Source organism: Callospermophilus lateralis, chromosome 4 (assembly GCF_048772815.1).
Source record: "Callospermophilus lateralis isolate mCalLat2 chromosome 4, mCalLat2.hap1, whole genome shotgun sequence".
NCBI lineage: Eukaryota > Metazoa > Chordata > Mammalia > Rodentia > Sciuridae > Callospermophilus > Callospermophilus lateralis.
In genome coordinates, this window is record NC_135308.1 from 131,959,707 (window position 1) to 131,983,680 (window position 23,974).

At 34.5% G+C, this 23,974-nt stretch overlaps 1 protein-coding gene across 5 annotated transcripts in view; it reads left to right on the forward strand.

The window, feature by feature from the left end:
* Mettl25 (methyltransferase like 25) overlaps positions 1-23,974 on the forward strand; it is a 108,864-nt gene that overhangs the window by 70,313 nt on the left and 14,577 nt on the right. For all 5 annotated transcript variants that reach the window (XM_076853186.1, XM_076853187.1, XM_076853188.1 and 2 more), the window contains one exon: positions 20,084-20,177. In XM_076853186.1, coding sequence (XP_076709301.1) covers positions 20,084-20,177 — 94 coding nt within the window. The remainder of the gene's footprint in view (positions 1-20,083; positions 20,178-23,974) is intronic.

Below are 23,974 nucleotides of genomic sequence, written 5' to 3' on the forward strand. Positions count from 1 at the left end.
TCATATTATATTTTTTGAGGCTTTTGTGAATGGGGTAGTTTTCTAACTTCTCTTTCAGAGGATGCGTTTGATTTATGAGAGTTGATTTATATCCTACTACTTTGCTGAATTCATTTATTATTTCTAAAAGTTTTTTTGGTGGGATTTTTTTAATTTTCTAAATATAGAAGCATGTCATTGGCAAATAGTGATAGTTTGAGTTCTTCTTCATCTATTTGTATCCCTTTAATTTTTTTCACTTAATTGCTCTGGCCAGAGTTTCAAGGATGATGTTGAATTAAAGTGTTGAAAGAGGACATCCTTGTCTTGTTCCAGTTTTTAGAGGGAATGCTTTCAGTTTTCTTCATTTAGAATGATGCTGGCCTTGGGTTTAGCATATACAGTTTTTACGATGTTGAGGTATGTTTCTACTCTCCCTAGTTTTTCTAGTGTTTTCAACATAAAAGGGTGCTGTAGTGTGTTTGATGCTTTCTCTGAATCTATTGATATGATCAGATGATTCTTGTTTCTAAGTCTGGGTGCAGCAGCTCCCAGAAAGAAGACCTCAAGATGGCTTCTATGCTGCAGCCCCTGTGTTTGTGGCACTGGCCTCTGCGTTAGCAGTGTAGGCAGTACCCCTGCTGAGAGAAAAGACCTCCAGGCCATGGTGGCAGAAGCACCCTCATGCTTATTTTTAATTGTAAATTCTCTTTGCGATATTTCTAATATGAGCTGAGTTACATGGTTCTGTATAGTAGTATTATAGATCAAACTATGTTAATTTTGTTACTGTAACAAAAAAAAGTATTGAAGCTCAGTACTTAGGAAGAAAAGAGGTTTATTTAGCTGACAGTTTGGGAGGTCCAAGGGCATGTGTCAGCATGGGTTCACCTCTAGTAAGGATGGTAAATGGCATCTCAGTGGATTTGCAGAGGGGACATATCACATGATAAAATAGGAAAGAGTGCAAGGAGGGGTTTTTGTTGTTGTTGTTTTTGAATCACAACTCACTCTCTTGAACCAACACAAGATCCCCGGAGAACTACCTTAAACCCTTACCAAGACAACATCCCCAGTGTCCCAAACAACTCCCACTAAGCCATATACGGGAAGCCAAGCTTTTAGTACCTGAACTCAAAAGGGGTAAAGCACAAGGTTAATTTGATTTGAATCTCAAGCCAACAAGGGTATTGAACACAGAAAATAAGATTACTTTCTTTCTTCTTTCACATAGTGTTTAGGGTTTTTTTCATGGTAAGTAAAATAAATTGTCCTTAATTAACACAGTTTTCAAATACCTGAAACATTATTCTGAAAGTTTTTCTGTAAGTATAATTGTTCATATTACTTAAGATTAGAAGTAAATGTTTTTCATGGACTTATAACACTTTTACTATATTAGTTATAATTTTGATTTGCACATTTATGTTTAAAATCCATAATTTATAGAAAATTCCTTATTTCATAATTAGGCCTTAGCCGGAAACTTTCTCTGGAATAAAATATCAAAAAGGAATTTCATATCATAAAAATATCTTAAAACGCCAGGCATGGGTGGCACACACCTGTAATCCCAGTGGCTCAGGAGACTGAGGCAGGAGAATCACAAGTTCAAAGCCAGCTTTAGAAAAAACAAGGTGCTGAAAAATTCATTGAGACCCTGTCTCTAAATAAAATACAAAATAGGTCTGGGGATGTGGCTCAGTTTTCAAGTGCCTCTAAGTAAAATCCCCAGTATGCCCCCTGCCCCATTCCAAAAAAATTTTTTTTCTTAAAACACTTAGCAAGAAGGCAGGAAAAATATAATATGTACACAGTATTCATTTTACTCTGTTTTACTTTTTACTGTATTGAGGGTTAAATCTTGGGCCCCTGCACATGCTCAATGAGAGCTCTACCACTGAGCTACATCTCCAACTGTTTGTTCATTTTATTTTCTTTGATAATGAGAACTGTATACATATATTTAGGGAATATGGAATGTTTTACTGCCTGTAGTTATGAGTTATGTTGGTGAATTTTAATTTTAGTATAATCAAATAAGAAAATAAAAGTCCAGATCTTGAAAACTATCTCACAAAATTAAAGCTAATTACTTAATTCATAATGTGTGGTCAAGTTGAAATTATAAACTATATTTTTTTAATTGAAAACTGATTTAAAGAGTTTATGGAGCTCGCTTAATGGTCTTTTGAGTTTTTTAATATGTTCCAGCACATATAAGGCACAAAATAATTTCACAGATATTTTGTGATGATGGAGAAACTTGAGTTTTGGTAATCCTCTCCTGCATGTGCGTGTTTCCATTTATTTTGTAGGATTTTATTTCACCGTTTCCTCAAGAGTCCCTACAGTAATGCTGTTTAGACAATGCTAGGAGTAACCATGCTCCTAAAATTGTATTTTTGGAAAACATGTGGGTGGTATTGGATTCACTTGAGTAGAATTTTAATAGGATCTAGTGTATTCACTTTTATTAAAAGAAAGAATACAAATTCCTCTCTAGCATTCTGGCCATGCTTTTTTTTTCTGACAGAGGGCCCCCTTCTAATCTTGTCTTAACTTCACATCATTTATTTTTTGGAAACAGTCATGTCAGTTCTCTAACATGTAGAAAATGTTTGATAAATATTCTTCATTCTCTGCACTCTGAGCAGGTGCCCATGCACACAGTCCTCGAGTACCACATTATTTGTCATTGTTCGTGTGCCTCATTTTATACCTTGTATGCTTCCGTAGAGTCTACTGGGAATATTCTTCTCCTTGTTTCTGTCATTCTTTTCCCCAAAACCTCTGGCAGGTGAAATCCTGAATGTTTCTTAAAACCAGCTTAAAAGTCATGTATAATACCATTTTTTTCCTTCTTGACCTCTTTTCTCTTCCTATAATACTTAAGCTCTTTATAAAATTATTGGTGTATCTACTCCTGTACCACCTTCTGAGCTGCTTAGTAGAAATTTTTCAGTCTAACTAAATGAAAAGTTCTTTTTGGACTTTATTTTCTTCTTAAATCTTTCCTTTACAACAAAACTTGAAACTACTGCCAATTTCTTTATCAATTGCTCTTTAACACATTCCATTCAATTTTTACTTCCATCACTCCAGTAGACCATCCCTCTCAGGATTCTAATGACTAATGTTAATTAACTAATGTTAAATCCCATGGTCAGTTCTCAAGCCTCATCTTACTTTGTCATCACTATTACAGCTGATTTACTTCTCTGTATCGAAGCATGTTTTCTCTCATTTTCTAGGGAAATACCTCACAAGGTACTCACCTTTTCTCTTTTCTCTTGCTTTTCTTCAATTATTTTTCTACTCCCCCAGCCACCCCCCACCGCTTGATTCCTCTTCCTTTCTCAAGCCTCTATTTTTAGAATACATTTTTTGGTCCATACCTACTACCTGATTTTACCCCATCTCATTACTCTAACTACCATAAGTATATTAATAAATGCCAGATCTATAATCCAATTAATGACAGTGATATTATTCCAGTTGCCAAATCCAGAAATGTTGAGTGTATCCTTGACTTTCTGTAATTGCTGAGGTCCAATCTTTCGGCATATTTATAAGCACTCCCTTCAGTGTATCTACAGTTTTACCACTTTTTACCATCCACAGGGCTGCTACCCTGGTCCAACACCATCATGTCTTAACTAGATTCTTGTAATAAACTCCTAATTGATCGTCCTGCTTCTACCTTTGCCCGTAGAGTCTTTTCTCTCTATTAATATGTTTAAATGAGCCATCTAATTCTCACAGTCTTCCAGTAGCTTCTAATCTAACACCTCACTTTCACTCTGACCTAATTTCTGTTCTTCCCTTTGTTTATGTTTGCATCAAACACACTAGTTTTCTTGGAAATGCCAGAAACATCCACTTCTAGTTCTTTACATATGATGTACCTCTGCCTGACATGCTCCTCCCTAGACATGCACTTGGCTATGTCACTCCCTTCCTTCAGGTTCTTACTCACCTTTGGGATATCCACCAATCACCATCTCTCCCTCCTGACATTTCATATCTGCTTCCTTTCCTCTATCCTTAGCTTTTCAAGAGCTTTTATTACTAAGACATTTTTTCCTGTGTGTGTTGTTGATTTGTCTCCCAATTCAAATGATTTTTGTTGTTTTATTTATTTGCAAGTTTTATTTGGTTCACTACAGGGGATAGAACCAACTAACCTGGCTCTAGAGTATGTTAAAAAAGATTTTGTAAAATGATAAATCAGATTTTGATTATTCCATAACAGTGTTCTCCAGATTTTTTTCCTAAAAAAGCAATGATTTTGTAAAAATACTTTGAGAGAAAAATATTTCCTCACTAAAAAATATCCCTTCTATTTAAGATTCTCAGTGCACATTCATATTTTAAAGACTCAGTAATTTGGTGAGAGATAGCAGAGTGTCACCATTAAGGAACATAAGCACAGGAGTTCTACTGTTTGTTTTCCAATCCCAGTCCCCACTGCATAATAACAGTATTGTTTGGGGCACACCGTTTAACATTTTTCCTCTGTTCTCCCATCTTTAATTTGGGGTTACAATAGTACTTTAAAGGGGTGTTTTGAAGATAAGTTAATTACATAAAGTGCTTCGAACAATATTTGAAGCATAATGAGTGGTTATTTTTTAAAATAAATTAGTTTATCTTTGTTGAAACCAATATTTATTTGTTAATGCAACCTTTCTTCTACCAAACTATACACATACATAATTAATATTTGGTAATACTGTTTTGTGGAATACACTGAAAAATAATTATTCTGACTCTTCTAAGGATCTCCTTTGGAATTTAAATCATTATTTGCCTATCAAATCCAAAAGAAATGACAAAATACAGTTCTTATGATTCTTTGGTGAGCAGTCAAATACTCTGGAGGAGTCATATGAAATAAGAACTTTGTATGTACCGTGGTGCTGGGAATTGAACCCAGGGCCTTGTGCATGCAATGCAAGCACTCTACCAACTGAACTATACTCCCAGCCCAAAATAAGAACTTTTTTATTATTTTTTTATATTAATTTTATTTTTTTATTGGTTATTCAAAACATTACAAAGATTGCAGAATCACATCGGTTACACATCCACATTTTTACATAATACCATAATAGTAACTGTTGTATTCTGCTACCTTTCCTATCCTCTACTATCCCCCCTCTCCTCCCCTCCCATCTTCTCTCTCTACCCCATCTACTGTAATTCATTTCTCTCCTTATTTTTTTTCCCATTCCCCTCACAAACTCTTATATGTAATTTTGTATAACAATGAGGGTCTCCTTCCATTTCCAAGCAATTTCCCTTTTCTCTCCCTTTCCCTCCCACTTCATGACTCTGCTTAATGTTAATCTTTTCCTCCTGCTCTTCCTCCCTGCTCTGTTCTTGGTTGCTCTCATTATATCAAAGAAGACATTTGGCATTTGTTTTTTAGGGATTGGCTAGCTTCACTTAGCATAATCTGCTCTAGTGCCATCCATTTCCCTGCAAATTCCATGATTTTGTCATTTCTTAGTGCTGCGTAGTACTCCATTGTGTATAAATGCCACATTTTTTTTATCCATTCATCTATTGAGGGGCATCGGGGTTGGTTCCACAGTCTAGCTATTGTGAATTGTGCTGCTATGAACATCTATGTGGCAGTATCCCTGTAGTACGCTCTTTTGAGGTCTTCAGGGAATAGTCCGAGAAGGGCAATAGCTGGGTCAAATGGTGGTTCCATTCCCAGCTTTTCCAGGAATCTCCATACTGCTTTCCATATTGGCCTCACCATTTTGCAGTCCCACCAGCAATGTATAAGAGTACCCTTTTCCCCACATCCTCGCCAGCACTTGTTATTGTTCGACTTCATAATGGCTGCCAATCTTACTGGAGTGAGATGGTATCTTAGGGTGGTTTTGATTTGCATTTCTCTGACTGCTAGAGATGGTGAGCATTTTTTCATGTACTTGTTGATTGATTGTATGTCCTCCTCTGAGAAGTGTCTGTTCAGGTCTTTGGCCCATTTGTTGCTTGGGTTATTTGTTTTCTTATTGTTTAATTTTTTGAGTTCTTTGTATACTCTGGATATTAGGGCTCTATCTGAAGTGTGAGGAGTAAAAATTTGTTCCCAGGACGTAGGCTCCCTATTTACCTCTCTTATTGTTTCTCTTGCTGAGAAAAAACTTTTTAGTTTAAGTAAGTCCCATTTGTTGATTCTTGTTTTTAACTCTTGTGCTATGGGTGTCCTATTAAGGAATTTGGAGCCCGACCCCACAATATGTAGATCGGAGCCAACCTTTTCATCTATCAGACGCATAGTCTCTGATTTGATATCAAGGTCCTTGATCCATTTTGAGTTAACTTTTGTGCATGGCGAGAGGAGGGGATTCAGTTTCATTTTATTGCATATGGATTTCCAGTTTTCCCAGCACCATTTGTTGAAGATGCTATCCTTCCTCCATTGCATGCTTTTAGCCCCTTTATCGAATATAAGATAGTTGTAATTTTGTGGATTGGTTTCTGTGTCCTCTATTCTATACCATTGGTCCACCCGCCTGTTTTGGTACCAGTACCATGCTGTTTTTGTTACTATTGCTTTGTAGTACAGTTTGAAATCTGGTATCGCTACACCTCCTGATTCACACTTCCTGCTTAGAATTGCTTTTGCTATTCTGGGTCTTTTATTTTTCCATATGAATTTCATGATTGCTTTATCTATTTCTACAAGAAATGCCGTTGGGATTTTGATTGGCATTGCATTGAACCTATAGAGAACTTTTGGTAATATTGCCATTTTGATGATGTTAGTTCTGCCTATCCATGAACAGGGTATATTTTTCCATCTTCTGAGATCTTCTATTTCTCTCTTTAGGGTTCTGTAGTTTTCATTGTATAAATCTTTCACCTCTTTTGTTAGGTTGATTCCCAAGTATTTTATTTTTTTTGAGGATATTGTGAATGGGGTAGATGTCCTCATTTCCAGTTCAGAAGATTTGTCGCTGATATACAGGAATGCCTTTGATTTATGCGTGTTGATTTTATATCCAGCCACTTTGCTGAATTCATTTATTAGCTCTAGTAGTTTCTTTGTAGACCCTTTTGTGACTTCTAGGTATAGGATCATATCATCCGCAAATAGTGATAATTTAAGTTCTTCTTTTCCTATTTTTATGCCTTTAATTTCTTTCGTCTGTCTAATTGCTCTGGCCAGTGTTTCGAGAACTATATTGAATAGAAGTGGTGAGAGAGGGCATCCCTGTCTTGTTCCAGATTTTAGAGGGAATGCCTTCAGTTTTTTTCCATTTAGAATGATGCTAGCCTGAGGCTTAGCATATATAGCTTTTATAATTTTGAGGTAAGTTCCTGTTATCCCTAGTTTTTCTAATGTTTTGAACATAAAGGGATGCTGTACTTTGTCGAATGCTTTTTCTGCGTCCACCGAGATGATCATATGGTTCTTATCTTTAAGTCTATTGATGTGGTGAATAACGTTTATTGATTTCCGTATATTGAACCAGCCTTGCATCCCAGGGATGAATCCTACTTGATCATGGTGCACAATCTTTTTGATATGTTTTTGTATACGATTTGCCAGAATTTTATTGAGGATTTTTGCATCTAAATTCATTAGGGATATTGGTCTGTAGTTTTCTTTCTTTGAGGTGTCCTTCTCTGGTTTGGGAATCAGGGTGATATTGGCCTCATAGAATGAATTTGGGAGTTCTCCCTCTTTTTCTATCTCCTGAAATAGATTATGGAGTATTGGTATTAGTTCCTCTTTAAATGTTTTGTAAAACTCTGCTGTATATCCATCCGGTCCTGGGCTTTTCTTGGTTGGTAGTCTTTTGATGGCTTCTTCTATTTCCTCCCTTGATATTGATCTGTTTAGGTTGTTTATATCTTCCTGATTCAATCTGGGTAGTTCATATGTCTCAAGGAATTTATCTATGCCTTCACTATCTTCTATTTTATTAGAGTATAGGGTTTCAAAATAATTTCTAATTATCGTCTGTATTTCTGAATTGTCTGTTGTGATGTTGCCTTTTTCATCCCGTAAGCTAGTAATTTGGGTTCTCTCTCTTCTTCTCTTTGTTAGTGTGGCTAGTGGTCTATCAATCTTATTTATTTTTTCAAAGAACCAACTTTTAGTTTTGTCAATTTTTTCGATTGTTTCTTTTGTTTCGATTTCATTGATTTCTGCTCTAATTTTAATTATTTCTTGCCTTCTACTGTATTTGCTGCTAATTTGTTCTTCTTTTTCTAAGGCTTTGAGGTGTAGTATGAGGTCATTTATTTGTTGGCTTTTCCTTCTTTTAAGGAATGAACTCCATGAAATGAATTTTCCTCTTAGTACTGCTTTCATAGTGTCCCAAAGATTTCGATATGTTGTTTCTGAGTTTTCGTTTACCTCTAAGAATTTTTTAATTTCCTCTTTGATGTCTTCTGTAACCCTTTGTTCATTCAGTAGCATATTGTTTAATCTCCATGTGATGTAGGATTTTTCCTTTCTCATTTTATTATTGATTTCCAATTTCATTCCATTATGATCAGATAAAATGCATGGTAGTATCTCAACTCCTTTGTAATTGCTAAGCTTTGCCCTGTGACATAATATATGGTCTATTTTTGAGAAGGATCCATGTGCTGCTGAGAAGAAAGTGTATCCGCTTGATGTTGGGTGGTATATTCTGTATATATCAATTAAGTCTAAGTTATTTATTGTATTATTGAGCTCTATGGTTTCTTTATTCAATTTTTGTTTGGAAGATCTGTCCATTGGTGAGAGAGGTGTATTAAAATCTCCCATGATTATTGTGTTGTGGTCTATTAGACTCTTGAACTTGAGAAGAGTTTGTTTGATGAACGTAGCTGCACCATTGTTTGGGGCATATATATTAATGATCGTCAAGTCTTGTTGGTGTATGGTTCCCTTGAGCAGTATGTATTGTCCTTGTTTATCCCTTTTGATTAACTTGAAGTCTATTTTATTTGATACAAGTATGGACACCCCTGCTTGCTTCCGGGGTCCGTATGAGTGATATGATTTTTCCCAACCTTTCACCTTCAGTCTGTGTATGTCTTTTCCTATCAGATGAGTCTCCTGTAGGCAGCATATTGTTGGATCTTTTTTTTTAATCCATTCTACTAGCCTATGTCTTTTGATTGGTGCATTTAAGCCATTAACATTTAGGGTTACTATTGAGATATGGCTTGTATTTCCAGCCATATTTGGTTATGTATGATACTTAACATGATTAGTTTTTCCTCTATGCTTAGTTTTTCCTTTATTGTACTACCTCCCGTTGTTGGTTTTCATTGTTATTTTTCATTTCCTCTTCCTGTAATGTTTTGCCAAGGATGTTTTGAAGAGCTGGTTTTCTAGCTGCAAATTCTTTTAACTTTTGCTTATCGTGGAAGATTTTTATTTCATCTTCAATCCTGAAGCTTAATTTCGCTGGATACATGATTCTTGGTTGGAACCCTTTTTCTTTCAGCGTTTGAAATATGTTGTTCCAGGATCTTCTAGCTTTCAGAGTCTGTGTTGAAAGATCAGCAGTTATCCTGATTGGTTTACCCTTAAATGTAATCTGCTTCCTCTCTCTTGTGGCTTTTAAGATTCTCTCCTTATTCTGTATGTTGGGCATCTTCATTATTATATGTCTTGGTGTGGATCTCTTATGATTTTGTATATTCGGTGTCCTGTAGGCTTCTAGTATTTGGATTTCTTTTTCATTCTTTAAGTCTGGGAAGTTTTCTAGTATTATTTCATTGAATAGATTACTCATTCCCTTGGTTTGGGCCTCTGTACCCTCTTGTATCCCAATAACTCTTAGGTTTGGTTTCTTGATGTTATCCCATAATTCTTGGATGTTCTGCTCATGATTTCTTAACATTCTCGCTGAGCTGTCTATGTTCTTTTCAAGTTGAAAAACTTTGTCTTTGTTGTCTGAAGTTCTATCTTCCAAGTGTTCTACTCTGCTGGTAATACTCTCATTTGAGTTTTTAATTTGGTTTATTGTTTCCTGCATTTCCAGGATTTCTGTTTGTTTGTTTTTTATATCCTCTATCTCCCCATAGAGTTGATCTTTTGCTTCTTGGATTTGTTTATGTAATTCATTGTCAAAGTGATTTTTCATTGTCTGAATTTGATGAATAATGTCTTCCTTGAGACTCCAGATCATCTGAAGCATGTATATCCTGAACTCTTTGTCTGACATTCCATCAGCTGCAGATATTACCTCATCTAATGTTGAATTGACCTGTATTGTTTGTGGTCCTTTCTTTCCTTGTCTTTTCATACTGCTCATGATTCTTTCTAGCTTTGTGAAACTGTTGAGCTAATGTTTTTCCCCTTATATATTTGTATTGTTCTTGAATAGCTCCAATATCCCTCTTTTTCGGAGAAAGACAATGTTAACAGATCCCAATATCAACAGTACATTATCTAAGGACAAGTTTTCATTATTAATACATTTATAGTTAGATTCTAAGACTATAGATATTGGATTTAATTATTACTTAAGAATATATTCCTTAGTTTCATAAAAGGCGTACCATATCTGGTGGCATATAGTAAACTTAATTTCAGACGAAGGATGTTATACTTAAAGAGAAAGGAGTGAGGGAATGAAGTTAAACTAACTTAGCACCTTTGGAGAACTCTAACCACTCGACTGGTAATTTATGGAAGAATGTATAGACTCAACCTCCTATTTAGATAGTTACCCTATGTATAGATAGCAAAAGTTAGGAGATTGAAAGTGGTATAGAGAGAATATGAATTTAAAAAAAAAGAAAAGAAAAGAAATAACAAGGAAGAAAAGAGAAATAAGAGAAGGGAAAGGGAAGTAAGATAGAAATACAGAAAAAAAATGGGGGGGAGGTGGGGTATATGCAATTCCTCTATATTATATTACTTTGGTAATTCAGTTGTTCATGCTCAGTTCTTGGTTTCACATATGCTGAAGTTGTGGAAGAGAGAGAAGAAAAGAGAAAGAGAGGGGAAAAAAAAAAGTCTCTCAGAACACTGTTTTCCTTGCTTCCAGTAGGTGGCGTTGTCTATTCCTAGTTTGAGCCTCTGTATTCAGGGTGGTGGGTATAGCCAGTGTGAAGGGAAATGAGCTTCCACCTGTATCTTCCCTACTCTAGTCTCTGAGGTAGAAACCAGGTGCCTCTACAGTTGTTGTTTTGTGTTGATAGATACAATCCCCAAAAGCTTGTGGGAAATATTTTGAGTTATCGCAGCTGAGGGTGGGGGAGTTGGAAACCGGGTACCTGGATCAGCCGCAACTGTGCTGGTAGCCACACCCACTTTGATGGGTTTTAAGGGTTGATGGGCTTCCTGGAGACTAGCGCTTGGGGCGGGACCTGACTTCCTCCTCTGGTCTGGCTGAGCAGCTGGCGCCTTCCTGCTCCAGTCTGGCTGGCGGCTGGCGCCTTCCTGCTCCGGTCTGGCTGGGCGGCTGTCGCGGCTTCCTGCTCCGGTCTGGCTGGGCGGCTGGCGCCTTCCTGCTCCGGTCTGGCTGGGCGGCTGGCGCCTTCCTGCTCCGGTCTGGCTGGGCGGCTGTCGCGGCTTCCTGCTCCCGTCTGGCTGGGCGGCTGTCGCGGCTTCCTGCTCCGGTCTCAATAAGAACTTTTTTAATGTTAGCATTTTCTGTTAACTATATTAAAATCAGGCATACTTTAAATCCTGGGAACACAGTACCACACTTGTTCTCTTTGGTGACTGGTCTTTGCTTTCCTTTTATAATCCTTATATAATCTTCACATTTAATGACAGAATTTCCTGTGTCCATAAGGCTCTAAATTGTTTTAAAGTTTTCTTCTGCATGGATCAAGCTATTATTACATAAATAAATTGTAGGGTCTTATTTCAATTTATTAAACATGAAGACTAAAACTTTATTAAAATGCATCTCTTGATGAAATTGTTGGGAGTGGCTTTCATAATACCTCTAGTAAAGGAATTCTTTTATTTCTTTGATGCTCCAGAAGATTGTAAAACTTACGATAAAGCAGCATAGAAATATGAGGGAGAGCTATACTTTCATCTCAAGCTACAGCAGGAGAAGAGCTGTCTATAATGAGACGTGGAGAATAAAATTTAGACCACAGGCACCTTCCCAGATGGATCCATTTTAGGAAAATGGGTTTAAGAAAGTAGAGACCCTGGAAATTGGTTTCTTTCTTTCTTTCTTTCTTTCTTTTATTGTAGATGAACACGATACCTTTAATTTATTTATTTGTTTTTATGTGGTGTAGAAGATTGAACCCAGTGCCTCACATATGCAAGGCAAGCGCTCTACCACTGAGCACAACTTCAGCCCCTGAACGTTGATTTCTTTAAAACCATAGCCAACACTATACCCTTTAAAAATGCTTTCCAGACCTCTATCATGTACTCATGAAGATCCCTACTTTAAATCACTATGCTTAAGCTGTGAATTATGTAAGTGGCCACTGCATGTTTGTACAAAAAGTAAACAAAACTTACCAACACTTTGATATTACAAAAGAAACATTATTTAACCTATCTGTAGCATTTTGCAATTTACTAATATACTCCGTTATCTTCTTTACATCTTTTTATTTCTCTATAGATGTTACTTTTATTTCATTTCTGTTCTGTCAGTGAGAAATTTGGGACTCCAAAGAGTGATTTGTTTATAGAGCTTGAAATTTAGATTTTCTTAAGGGTTTTTCTGTTGTGTTTTGTTTGGGGTTTTGTTATTTTCTTAAGATAACCCTATATCAGAAGGACTATGCTTGATTAAAATTAGAGCATTCCTAGCCTGGAGTGGCACATTCCTGTATCACAGCAGCTTGGGAACCTCAGGCAGGAGGGTCATAGGTTTGAAGCCAGCCTCAGCAACTTAGGCTCTAAGCAACTTAGCAAAACCCTAATCTCAAAATAAATAGATAGATAGATAGATAGATAGATAGATAGATAGATAGATAGCTGGAGATATGGCTCAGTGGTTAAGTGTCGTGGGTTCAATTCCTGGTGCCAAATGAAAAATAAAACTAAATAAAGTTGAGGACTGGTGGTTGAGTACTTGCCTAGCATGTGTAAGATCCTGGGTTCAGTCCTCAGCACTACATAAAACTAAATAAATAAAATAAATTCATTGTTTTCATCTACAACTAAAGAAAAATATTTTAAAAATAAATAAATAGTTGAGCATTCCTGAGGCCTACCTGAGAAAGACTTCTTTAGTGCCAAAAAGACCAAGCTTTGAATTGTCTGGATCTTTCTCTTACTCTGTTGTCCTTGCCATATTCACTGAACAGTCTGCTTTGCCTAAAGCACTACCTCGTGTGCTCTTAGGCACTGTCTTAGTCCTTGCAAATAACCTATCAAATTATCTATGGATCCTGCTATCTAAGAACACAGTCATAGTAGAATGACAGTTTCACTTTACTGGGAACATAAGTAGAAAATCAGAAGAATAGTACCATTACTCTTTCTCAGGATGGTAGTAACAATGTTGGGAATTATTTTATTTATATGTGGTACTCAGAATCAAACTCGGTGCCACACACATGCTAGGCAAGCACTCTTCCACTGAGTTACAACCCCAGCCCTAATGTTGGTAATTAATTCAGTAGCTTTGTCCCAGCAGCAATTACCCATGGTTCAGTTTGGTGCCCAGGCTCTCTGAACCAAAAACCCTGGGACTTGTGGTATAATGAATAAGAGAATTCATACAGAAAATCCATAATGTAAAGGACTAGTAGTGCAAAGAGAAATTATACATATCAAAATTTGCCCTTGAAAATTTTTGTATGAAATGTGAGGAATTTTCAAGAGCAATGTGAACTTGGACATTATATAGCCCAGCACAGTAAAATAAATATGTAACCTGCTTAATTAAGTATTTTTGCCTATATGTCATATAAAATATATATGTAAAATATTTTATAATGCTTTTACAAAGATGCCAAATAAATATAATTGAATTCTCATAGAATTTAACTCTTCTCTATCCTTTGCTCACATGTTAATCATAATATAGTAGTAAGTAATTTTAGGATGTACGATCAGAGGAAGGTTTTATTTGGAGTTTGTTTTAGAGAAATTTGATTATTTCATCCAATGAAAGTAAAGATCCAGTCAGCAACAAGAAAGTGAAAACTTAGAAGAAGAGACAGATAGAGATAACATTCAGATCCCTGATTTAATGTGTTCGCTGACAGAAGAGAATCTAACTACGCTTATAATGACTAATGTACAGAAGGATTTCTGTCTTCAAGCACTTTAACATATATTGAGACAGTAGTGAGTCTGTGATATCAAAAGGCAGATTCTATAGTGTTACATAATGAAAAAAATGGGATTGGCATTTAATATCTAGACTTATATTCATAAGGCACCTAAGAAGAATTTGATATCCTAATATTCTTCCAAAACTCAAAAGAATACAGTGTTTGATGTCAAGCTCTCACAAAAGAAAATAAAGAAAAATAAAGAAAAGATAACATGCCCTGTATTCCATTTGTGAATAATCTCTTTATACATGTTGAGTTATGAGGTTCTTGGGCCTGCCTCCTTTTCTTTTATTAACTAATAAAATAACAATATATAGTCATTAAACCATATACCTTATTCAGTACAATGAATCATATTTTTAGAACCTTTTGAAGTTAAAGGTTAGTTTTGCAGGACATGGCATAATTCTCTAAAGTCTAGATGTCTTATAACTCAATCTCATTAAAAATAACAATTGCAAAGATAATTTATGATATAAAATGTGATCTGCTCATTTGTAGTTGCAAGAAAAGTATAATATCTCATTAATTAGGATTTTAAAGGATACTTCTCTCTTTTCCCATCCCTATAAATGTAATAAGATCAATTTTTTTCAGACTTTTTTTAACCAGGATTCTATTTTCAAATAATCTTACACAAGCTAATTCTATAGATTTTAGAAAAATGATTTAGTTTTTACATAGTACACTCTTGTTTTATATAAAATTGTAATCTTAAAGCACCTCCTTATAGCTGTTAACAAACACAAGATTAAAACAAATTATTTTAACCTAATTAGTTTTATACTTTATTCTCATTTTTGTATGTTCATTTATTATGTTAATATTGCTAATCACAATACTATTAGAAAAAGAGACTTTTTGAAGGTTAACTCCTCTAAGAAGACTTCCCAAGTCATTTTCAGAGAATGATGTCACTGTCTGCTTTGTGTTGTCCTCTGTAGTCTTTGAATAGCTCTATCACCATATATTTATCCTATCATATAATAATATTTGTTCACCTGTCTTCTTTTATTAAACTTAGAAAAATCCTTGATTTTTATAAAATGAATGATTCAATTCTTAGAACCCGGCATAATATTAGTGTTAGAGTGAGGCTATAAACCCATGTCAGTGTTGAGTTTAAAGTCTGCGCTAACCACTATTACCATGCATATACAACATTTCAATAAATGTTTTAAAAATAAATGAATGAACAACCTAATTAGTATGAGTGCCATTTAGAAAGAATTCAAGTATTTCTAACAAGCCATAAATCTTGAACAGTTTGGGTAGTAAATCTGGCAGTGACTTAGAAAGAGTGTCTCCTCCAACCATACGTTCATTCTCTTTCTTCTCATGTCATTTTTTAATTATTAGAATTATTTAGCATTGTTTGGATTACTATTATATCATTGTTGCACTAAAGTACTAAAACTCTTTCTTAAGTACAGCAGGCAAGCCTGCACAGCTTTTCTGTAAGAATATATATATATATATCTACTCTGGTGGGCTGTCATGAAGTAGGCCTGTGTCTGTTGGCCTAAAATACAGAGGTGGCCGTTCTTCATCATCGGTTCACAGTATTGAATGTGAGTCCTATCCATACTATGCTAGAGATAATATTAACTAGTAGTTAATATCCCAGATTCTGAAGACAGACGTTGGGCATTTTGCGTAACCTCTCTGTACTTTAGAATAGGACTAATAATGAGACCTGACCAAACAGAGTTGTTGTATGAACTAAATGTATAAATGCAGCAAAGGATTTAATAAACCTTGGCACATAGTAAACATGTCATAAATATTAGCTGCTGCTATGGGTATTTTTTACTTTGCACTTTTCTTTACATATTTGTACAATAGTTCTTTCTGTATATTTTAGATTACATTTATCTGTATATTTAAGCCTACCTTTGTGTATTTGATTACAATACACATTTACTGTATTACTGTATTTCCCTATACTGTGTAACAAGATATGCTTCTCTCTATAAACTGAAAGATCTATTTATTTAATTTTTTATTCCATTTATTGAGATCCTTCTATGTATGCAGCACTGTGCTAGGCACTGGGGATATAATCATGAGCAAAACAGGTAGAAACTCTGCTCTCTAGTGATTAAAGTAGTGATCCCAAACATATTTTTGAATGTTATACCTTTGTCAACCTTTTTAATCATGCACATACAAATTAATATTTAATTACTTTTAAGTGATATATGCAGTGCAGCTATGTCTCTCTGCACGAGAGTATAGGTTTTACAATAAACACAAAAATGGAAATTAAAAATGGATAAAATAGAAATAAAAACTGTAATATTCTTTTTCCCATTGGAAAATATTCACACCATTTGGAAAGTCCACTGGTTTAAAATGTCAGGGGATAGATAATGAGAAAAACAAACAAGAAAGATATGAAGGAAATGTGTTCTATATCAGGGGCTTTATATGGAGTGCCAGAGAAGGCTGCCCTAAGGAATCAACATTTGAGATAGGATCTCAATGGAATGTGGAGTTCCAGAGGCAAAAGTATTGAGAGTGGAGTGTTCCAGGAATAGTGTTTATAGCTAAAAGCATGGTGTGTTCAAGAAACAGACAGAATGTTAGTGTTGCTGAGGAGGTAGTATCATAAAATCATGTTGGAGGGGTCAAACCCAAATATATAATAAGGCTTATATACTCTGTTAAGAATTTATACCCTAAGATTCATGGGCAGCTCTTGAAGAATTACAAGAGGAAAAGTGTTGTGAATAAATAATCACCTTTCTATTTCTGTGTGGGTGATATTTTTTTCTGCCTGTTGTTGCTAAAAAGAGGTAGATGAATAAAGGATTTCAAGAAACAATTTTATGCAAAAAAATTATTTAATGCATTAAAGTAATCTTAGAATAGTCATGCTGTGAGTTTTTTCTTAATCGTAAAAGATATTATATTCTGGAAAGGAAAAGTAAGTGAAGGGCAAACTAAAATACAAAGTGCTTTTATCTTCAACTACCCTGAAATACAAAACCCAAGGCATAGGTCACTACCATCATATAATATACATCTTATTTTGTTTGTTTGTTTGTTTGCTTGGGTTTTCTTATGTTAATATAAAAAATCCAGATTATTAATTTTGGTAATGATAAAAACAAAAATAGGATGGTAACAGTTCACATCATGTCTCTTTACTGAGCATCTTATATGTGTTATCTAGTTTACAGTGACTCTACAAAATGAGTACTATTGATATCTCATTTTGATACTGAGAGAACTAAGAGATGATAAAACTTCTGTGACTGAAACCAAGCCACATTATTCTCCACTGTGCTGCACTTTCTTGAAGTACTCTATAAGGCAGCAGTGAATAATATAAGAACTGGAATCACTGGCTCATGGGAATGACTTAATTGGTTGTCCTTTTAGATTAAAAAAGAAATGACAGTATAAAGACCTTATTAATATGAAAGCAAGTGTCAGGAACTGCACGTAAGAGAGGAGCACGTACCCTTAGCCTTGAGCCATGGAGGTGTGGAACTGGCTTCCACTGCTCACAAAAGCAGATGGACCTCACCTCCAACAGGAGGGAGTAAAGCTCTGGAAGTGGGCGTCACCCAATGGGACTGGGCTACAGACCCTGAAACCCAACCCTTGCCAATTTAGGTGGAACTTTCTCTAGTGTCTTCCACCCAATAAATAGGGCTTAAATATTAGCTGCTGCTAATATTAGCTGCCTCTCTTGCTTCCCTTGTGGGAGCTGGGGCCAAAGAGCTCATCACTGGACCCCAAGAAAAAGGTACTTTCTGTGTCTGTGTGATTATTCAGTGCCATCCCAATTCACATGGAGTGACCCTGACTGATTTAGTCGTGTGTTGCAGCTGGCAAGAAGTTAATATTAGGGGCCTGGGGTTGTGGCTCAGCAGTAGAGTGCTCGCCTAGCGTGTGCCAGGCCCTGAATTCGATCCTCAGCACTACATAAAAATAAATAAATAGAATAAAGGTATTGTGTCCAACTACAACTAAAAGATAAATATAAAAAAAAAGAAGTTAATATTAAATGAAATCTTTTTCTGGCTATATAATCAATTCAGTATTCTGTGACACATAAGAGGTACATATTTATTTATATGATACGTATTATACATAAAATATATAGTTATGTGTGGAATCTGAGATTGACACAAATATACAGTTTCTGCATTCTGGGAACGCAAACCTATTCAAATGACTTTATTCAAGGCAATGATAAAATAAGAAATGAACAGAAGAATAATAAGCGTTATAGAAATTCAAAACAAGAAAAGATGATTATTAGTTACTTTACCAAAAAAACATGTAAACTTGACCTTTGTCATTAAGTAATGACTATAGTACAACTAAGCTGAAGAGTAAGGAACCTCATAATCCATTAAGAGGTGACTGCATCATGAAACACATTAAGACAGAAATGTGGAAGGCATTTGGAATCAATGAGTAGACTCATCTAAGGAGATAAAACTAAATTTTCAAATGTAATGGGATATGAGAGAATGGGAAAATGTGGTCATATATTGGGCCAAGATGGCTTAATTAAGGATTTTCAAATTTGTAACAAGAAACAATTATTGAGAGCTTTTGGAGCAGAGAAGTGGCAAAATAAAAATGTTCTTCTAAAAATGTTTTCTTCTGAGAAAATAATATTATAGGCAGAAATGAAGGAGGAAGACTTCAGTCAGAGGTCCTAACTAGAATTAATTGTAATAATCAAGACATAAGTGATTCAAATTGAGGCAGTCATCTTGAAATGGAACTGAAGGAATATATTTGAGATACCTATCTTTTTTTGGCTGGGGGTGGGGGGAGGCTATTGGAAATTGAACCTCCAGGGAGCTTAACCACTGAGCCACATCTTTTGGCCTCACTAAGTTGCTGAGGCTGGTCTCAAACTTAGCATCCTCCTGCCTCTGCCTCCCAAGTCCTGGGATTAGAGGCATGCACCATTGTGTCCTGCTTAAGATATATTTTAAGGGAAGAATTGTAGAATGTATTTTCTCATTAATCATAGGGTTTATATTTATCCTGCCAAGAGTAAATGAAGCTTTATTCATTTTGATATCGGCTAGGTGGTGGATTTTTATCTCCCTGATTTTTTACATTATGCCAGAATTACAAAAAAAAATTGTAAGATGCAGTAGTGTAACATTATATTATTTAAATTGAAAACCATTTCATGATACTTTGTTAAAACTATAACTATAAAATCTGCAAAGTAAAAATTACATCCAGTCAGACCCAAATCAGCATATGGTGCTTGATCGCTGACTGGCATTGAAGAAGTTCTCTTCATGGAACTGTTGAATTATTGCCACTATTAGCAGGTGTTGCAGTGAATGTGCACAATAATATTAAGCCAGTAAAACCGAAATGTATTTTGTAGCACAATGGAAACTTTTGAAAGGCCTGTTAGTTCCCTTTAAAAATGAGGCTAAGGAGCAGGGGTTGTGACTCAGTGGTAGAGCACTTGCCTAGCATGCATGACGCACTGGTTTTCATCTCCAGCACCACATACATACATACATAATATAAAGGTGCTGTGTCTATCTACAACTATATATAACTATATATATATAGTTATATATATTAATATATATAAATGAGGCTAAAATTTTAATATTGTAAGTTTGAAACTTCTTTCTCATAGCATTATCTTCCTAATATTATCTTCCACTGCTATATGTTGTAAGAATTCTGAAGCAGATCATAAAAGGTTCACCAAAGTATTAATATATTTTGGTCACATCTGGATCTTGTGCTGTATACACAGAAAATATTTTTAAACATGTCATGTCTGAATTTAAAACCATTTATAATTTAAATTGGAAAAACTAAAAAAGTATTCAATTTTGTTTTGCAGTGAGCAGCATATTGGTAAAATCTATTCCAAATGTTCTTCTTTTCTGGATTATGTCAGAAAGTCTCTAAAGAAGCTTGGATTAGATGAGTCCAAGGTCAGTATATGATTACCTATTAATTTAACAAGAGAAAAATCTTCTATGGGGTAATGAATAGAAATAATACAAAATAATTTGCCTTCTATTTTTCTCCAATTTATAAAAGAAAGACTAAATTATAATGAAATTAAATCTCTGTTATCTTGATTACAGTTCATATTCCTGTCACTAGTTAATGATTATATACCTCCAGAAAGTTTTGCTCTTTAGGATTATTGAGTAAAACATGTGCCTGTTAACAAATCAAAATAGAATTGAAAAATAAGACAACAGTATAAATGAGAATTATAAGTACGAAAGAGAGAATAGTGTTAATTTTAATGCACTTAATGAGAAATTTTATAACTAAGTTTTGTTTTGTTCTTTGGTACTGAGAATTCAATCCTTGAGTACTGTAGTAAACTATATCTCCAGCCCTCTTTATTCTTTATTTTGAGATGGGGTCTCACTAAGTTGCTTAGGGCTTCACTGAGTTCATGAAGCTAGCTTCAAACTTGGAATCCTCCTGTCTTACCCTCACAAGTCGCTGGTATTATAGGTATGTACTGCTATACCCATACCCAGCATAACTAATTTAAATTTAAAATCTTAAATTTAAAAAGTTAAGTGGAACAATTTTGGAAAGTTGTAACATCACTGCAGTTCCAAGCTAATAATTGATAACACTGTTAAAGGCAAAAGGTAAGCTCATTGCCTGGTACTAATAAATATTCTGAGAATAAAGTAAACTCAATGTAATTCAAATGAATCAATGACCAGAATATTCAATAGAACTTGGATCACTATATTTTGAATTAATTACAAATTGAAGCAAAGAATAATATAGGTGGTTAAAGGAATGATATTGTTCTTTTGCAAGAGAAAAGTTACAGAAAAAATAAGATTAAGTTATATCAAAGTTTAAGTATATTATTATTTATTGTACCAATTATCCATGTAGTACTCAGTTGCTTTGTAATTAAAGTAGTTGGAGTAGTACTAGTCAGTTTCCTCTCTTGTAAAATTTGGAAATGTCAAGCCGGAAAAATATCAAAACATCAACATCTAGGCAGATATTTTCAAACTACAGAAAATTAAAGAAAAAAAAATATTTAAAGAAGCCAGAGTAGAAAAACACCTAGCCTATATATGAACAAAGATAAGAATTGCTTCCAAATTCTCCCCAGAAGTCATGCAAGCAATAAGAATGTAGAATGAAATGTTTAAAATGTTGAAAGAAAAAACACAGCAACATAGAATTCTTTAGCCTGTGCAACAGTTATTCAAAAGTGAAGGAGAAATACCTTCTTAGACAAAAATGGAAGGAATTTATTACCAAAAGATGTGCCAACAATAAAGCCCAGTGGCCCCAGTGGCATATTCTTATAATCCCAGTGAATCAGGAGCCAGAGGCAAAAGGATTGCAAGTTACAGCCAACCTGTCTCAAAAAAAAAAAAAAGCTCTGGGGTTGTAGCTCAGTGGTAAAATCTTCCTGGGTTTAATTGCCAGTACTGAAATAATTAAAAACAAACCACATGCTAGAGACATGTTAAAATAAGCTATAGATTTCAAATGAAATCTATCTCAGCACTGAAAAATCAATTAATGTAATCCATGTAATCAATAGAATAAAAAAGAAAAAACACATGATCATATCAATAGACATGAAAAATTTGACTAAACCAAACAACTATTTGTGATAAAAACTCACAGTAAACTGGATACTTGGGAACTTTCTCATCTTGACAGAGAGTATCTACAAAACTCCTACACACAGTATCATACTTAATGTGAGAAATTCAGAGCTTTTTCTAAAAGATCAGAAACAAGGTCCTGGAATAACCTACACCAAGCTCTGAAAGAAAATGGATGCCAACCAAGAATCCTATACACAGAAAAATTAAGCTTCAGATTTGAAGATGAAATAAAAACCTTCCATTATAAACAAAAGTTAAAATAATTTGCAACTAGAAAGCCTGCACTACAGAATATTCTCAACAAAATATTCCATGAAGATGAAATAGGAAAAAAAAAAAAAAAGCAAAAGCTAGGAAAGGAAGGAACTACACTAAAGGAATAGTCAATCGGAGGAGAAACTAATTCAAATTAAAAACTAGAAATAAACCAAAATGACCAGGAATACAAATCCTGTCCCAATAACCTTGAACAGTAATGATCTAAACTCATCAACCAAAAGACATAAACTGGTAGAATGCATTTAAAAAACATGATCCAACAATATCCTATCTCCAAGAGATTCATTAATAGGCAAAAAACATCCATAGACTGAAGGTGAAAGGATGAGAAGAAATACATCACTAACATGGACCGTGTAAACAAGCAGATAAAGTGGACTTAAAGCCAAAGTTAATCAGAAGAGACAAAGAAGGTAATTTCATACTGCTTAAGGGACGTATACATCAACAAGACATAACAATCATAAATATTTATGCCCCAACAATGGAACATCTGTGTTACATCAAAGGAACCCTTCTCAATTTCAAGAATCAAAGAACCCACAACACAATAATATTGGATGATTTTAACATTCCTTGTTCCTCCAAACAAAACTAAACAAAAAAACTATAGAACTAAATAATACAATCAATAATTTAGACTTAATATACATATATACAATATTTTGTCCATCAATGAGTGAATAAACTTTCTTCTTAGCAGCACATGCATCCTTCTCTAAAATAGACCATATCTATGTCACAAAGCAGCTCCTAGCAAATATAAAAAAAAAAATAGAGATAATACCTTGTGTTCTATCAGATCAAAGTAGAATAAAATTAGAAATCAATGATAAATAAAAAAATAGAAGCTACTCAAATACCTGGAGACTAAATAATATTCTATTCAATGACGAATAGAGAGCAGAAGAAAGCAAGGATGAAATTTTAAAAAATACTTAGAGGTAAATGAGAATAGAGGTACAACATATCAAAATCTCTGGATACTGAAGACAGTGCTAAAAAGAAATTTAATTGTATTGAGCTCATTTATTAAAAAAAATAGTCAGTGAATAAATGACCTAATATTACATCACAAAGCCCTAGAAAAAGAACAAATTAACCCTGAAAGCAGAAGACAGGACATAATTAAAATCAGATGAAATTGAAATAAAAGAAATCATTAAAAAATTGACAAGACAAAAAGTTGGTTCTTTGGAAAAAAAAAAATACGGTTGATAAATCCTTAGCCAGGCTAACAAAGAAAAAGAAAAAACTCAAATTACTAAAATTCATGATGAAAAAGGAAATACCATGACAGACACTACTGAAATACAGAAGATAATCAGAAACTATTTTGAAAATTTATACTTCAATAAAATAGGAAATCTTGAAGACATCACCACATTTCTAAAGGCATATGACCTACCCAAATAGAATCAGGAGGACATGGAAATTTTAAAAAGATCAGTTTCAAGCAATGAAATTAAAGATGTTATCAAAAGCCTACTAACAAAGAAAAGCCCAGGACTGGATGGATTCTCAGCCAAGGTCTACCAGAACTTTAAAAGATGAACTAACACCAATATTCCTCAATTTAGTAAAGGAGGGAACCCTTCTAAACTCATTCCATGAAGCTAGTATCACCCTGATACCAAAACCAAAGGCACATCAAGGAAAGAAAACTTAAGACCAATATCCCTGTTGAACATATATGCAAAAATTCTCAATAAAATTGTGGAAAATTTCATACAAAAACATATTTAAAATGTAGTGCACCACAATCAAATGGGGTTCATTCCAGGATGCAAAGTTGGTTCAACTATACAGAAATCAATAAAAGTAATTTATCATATCAA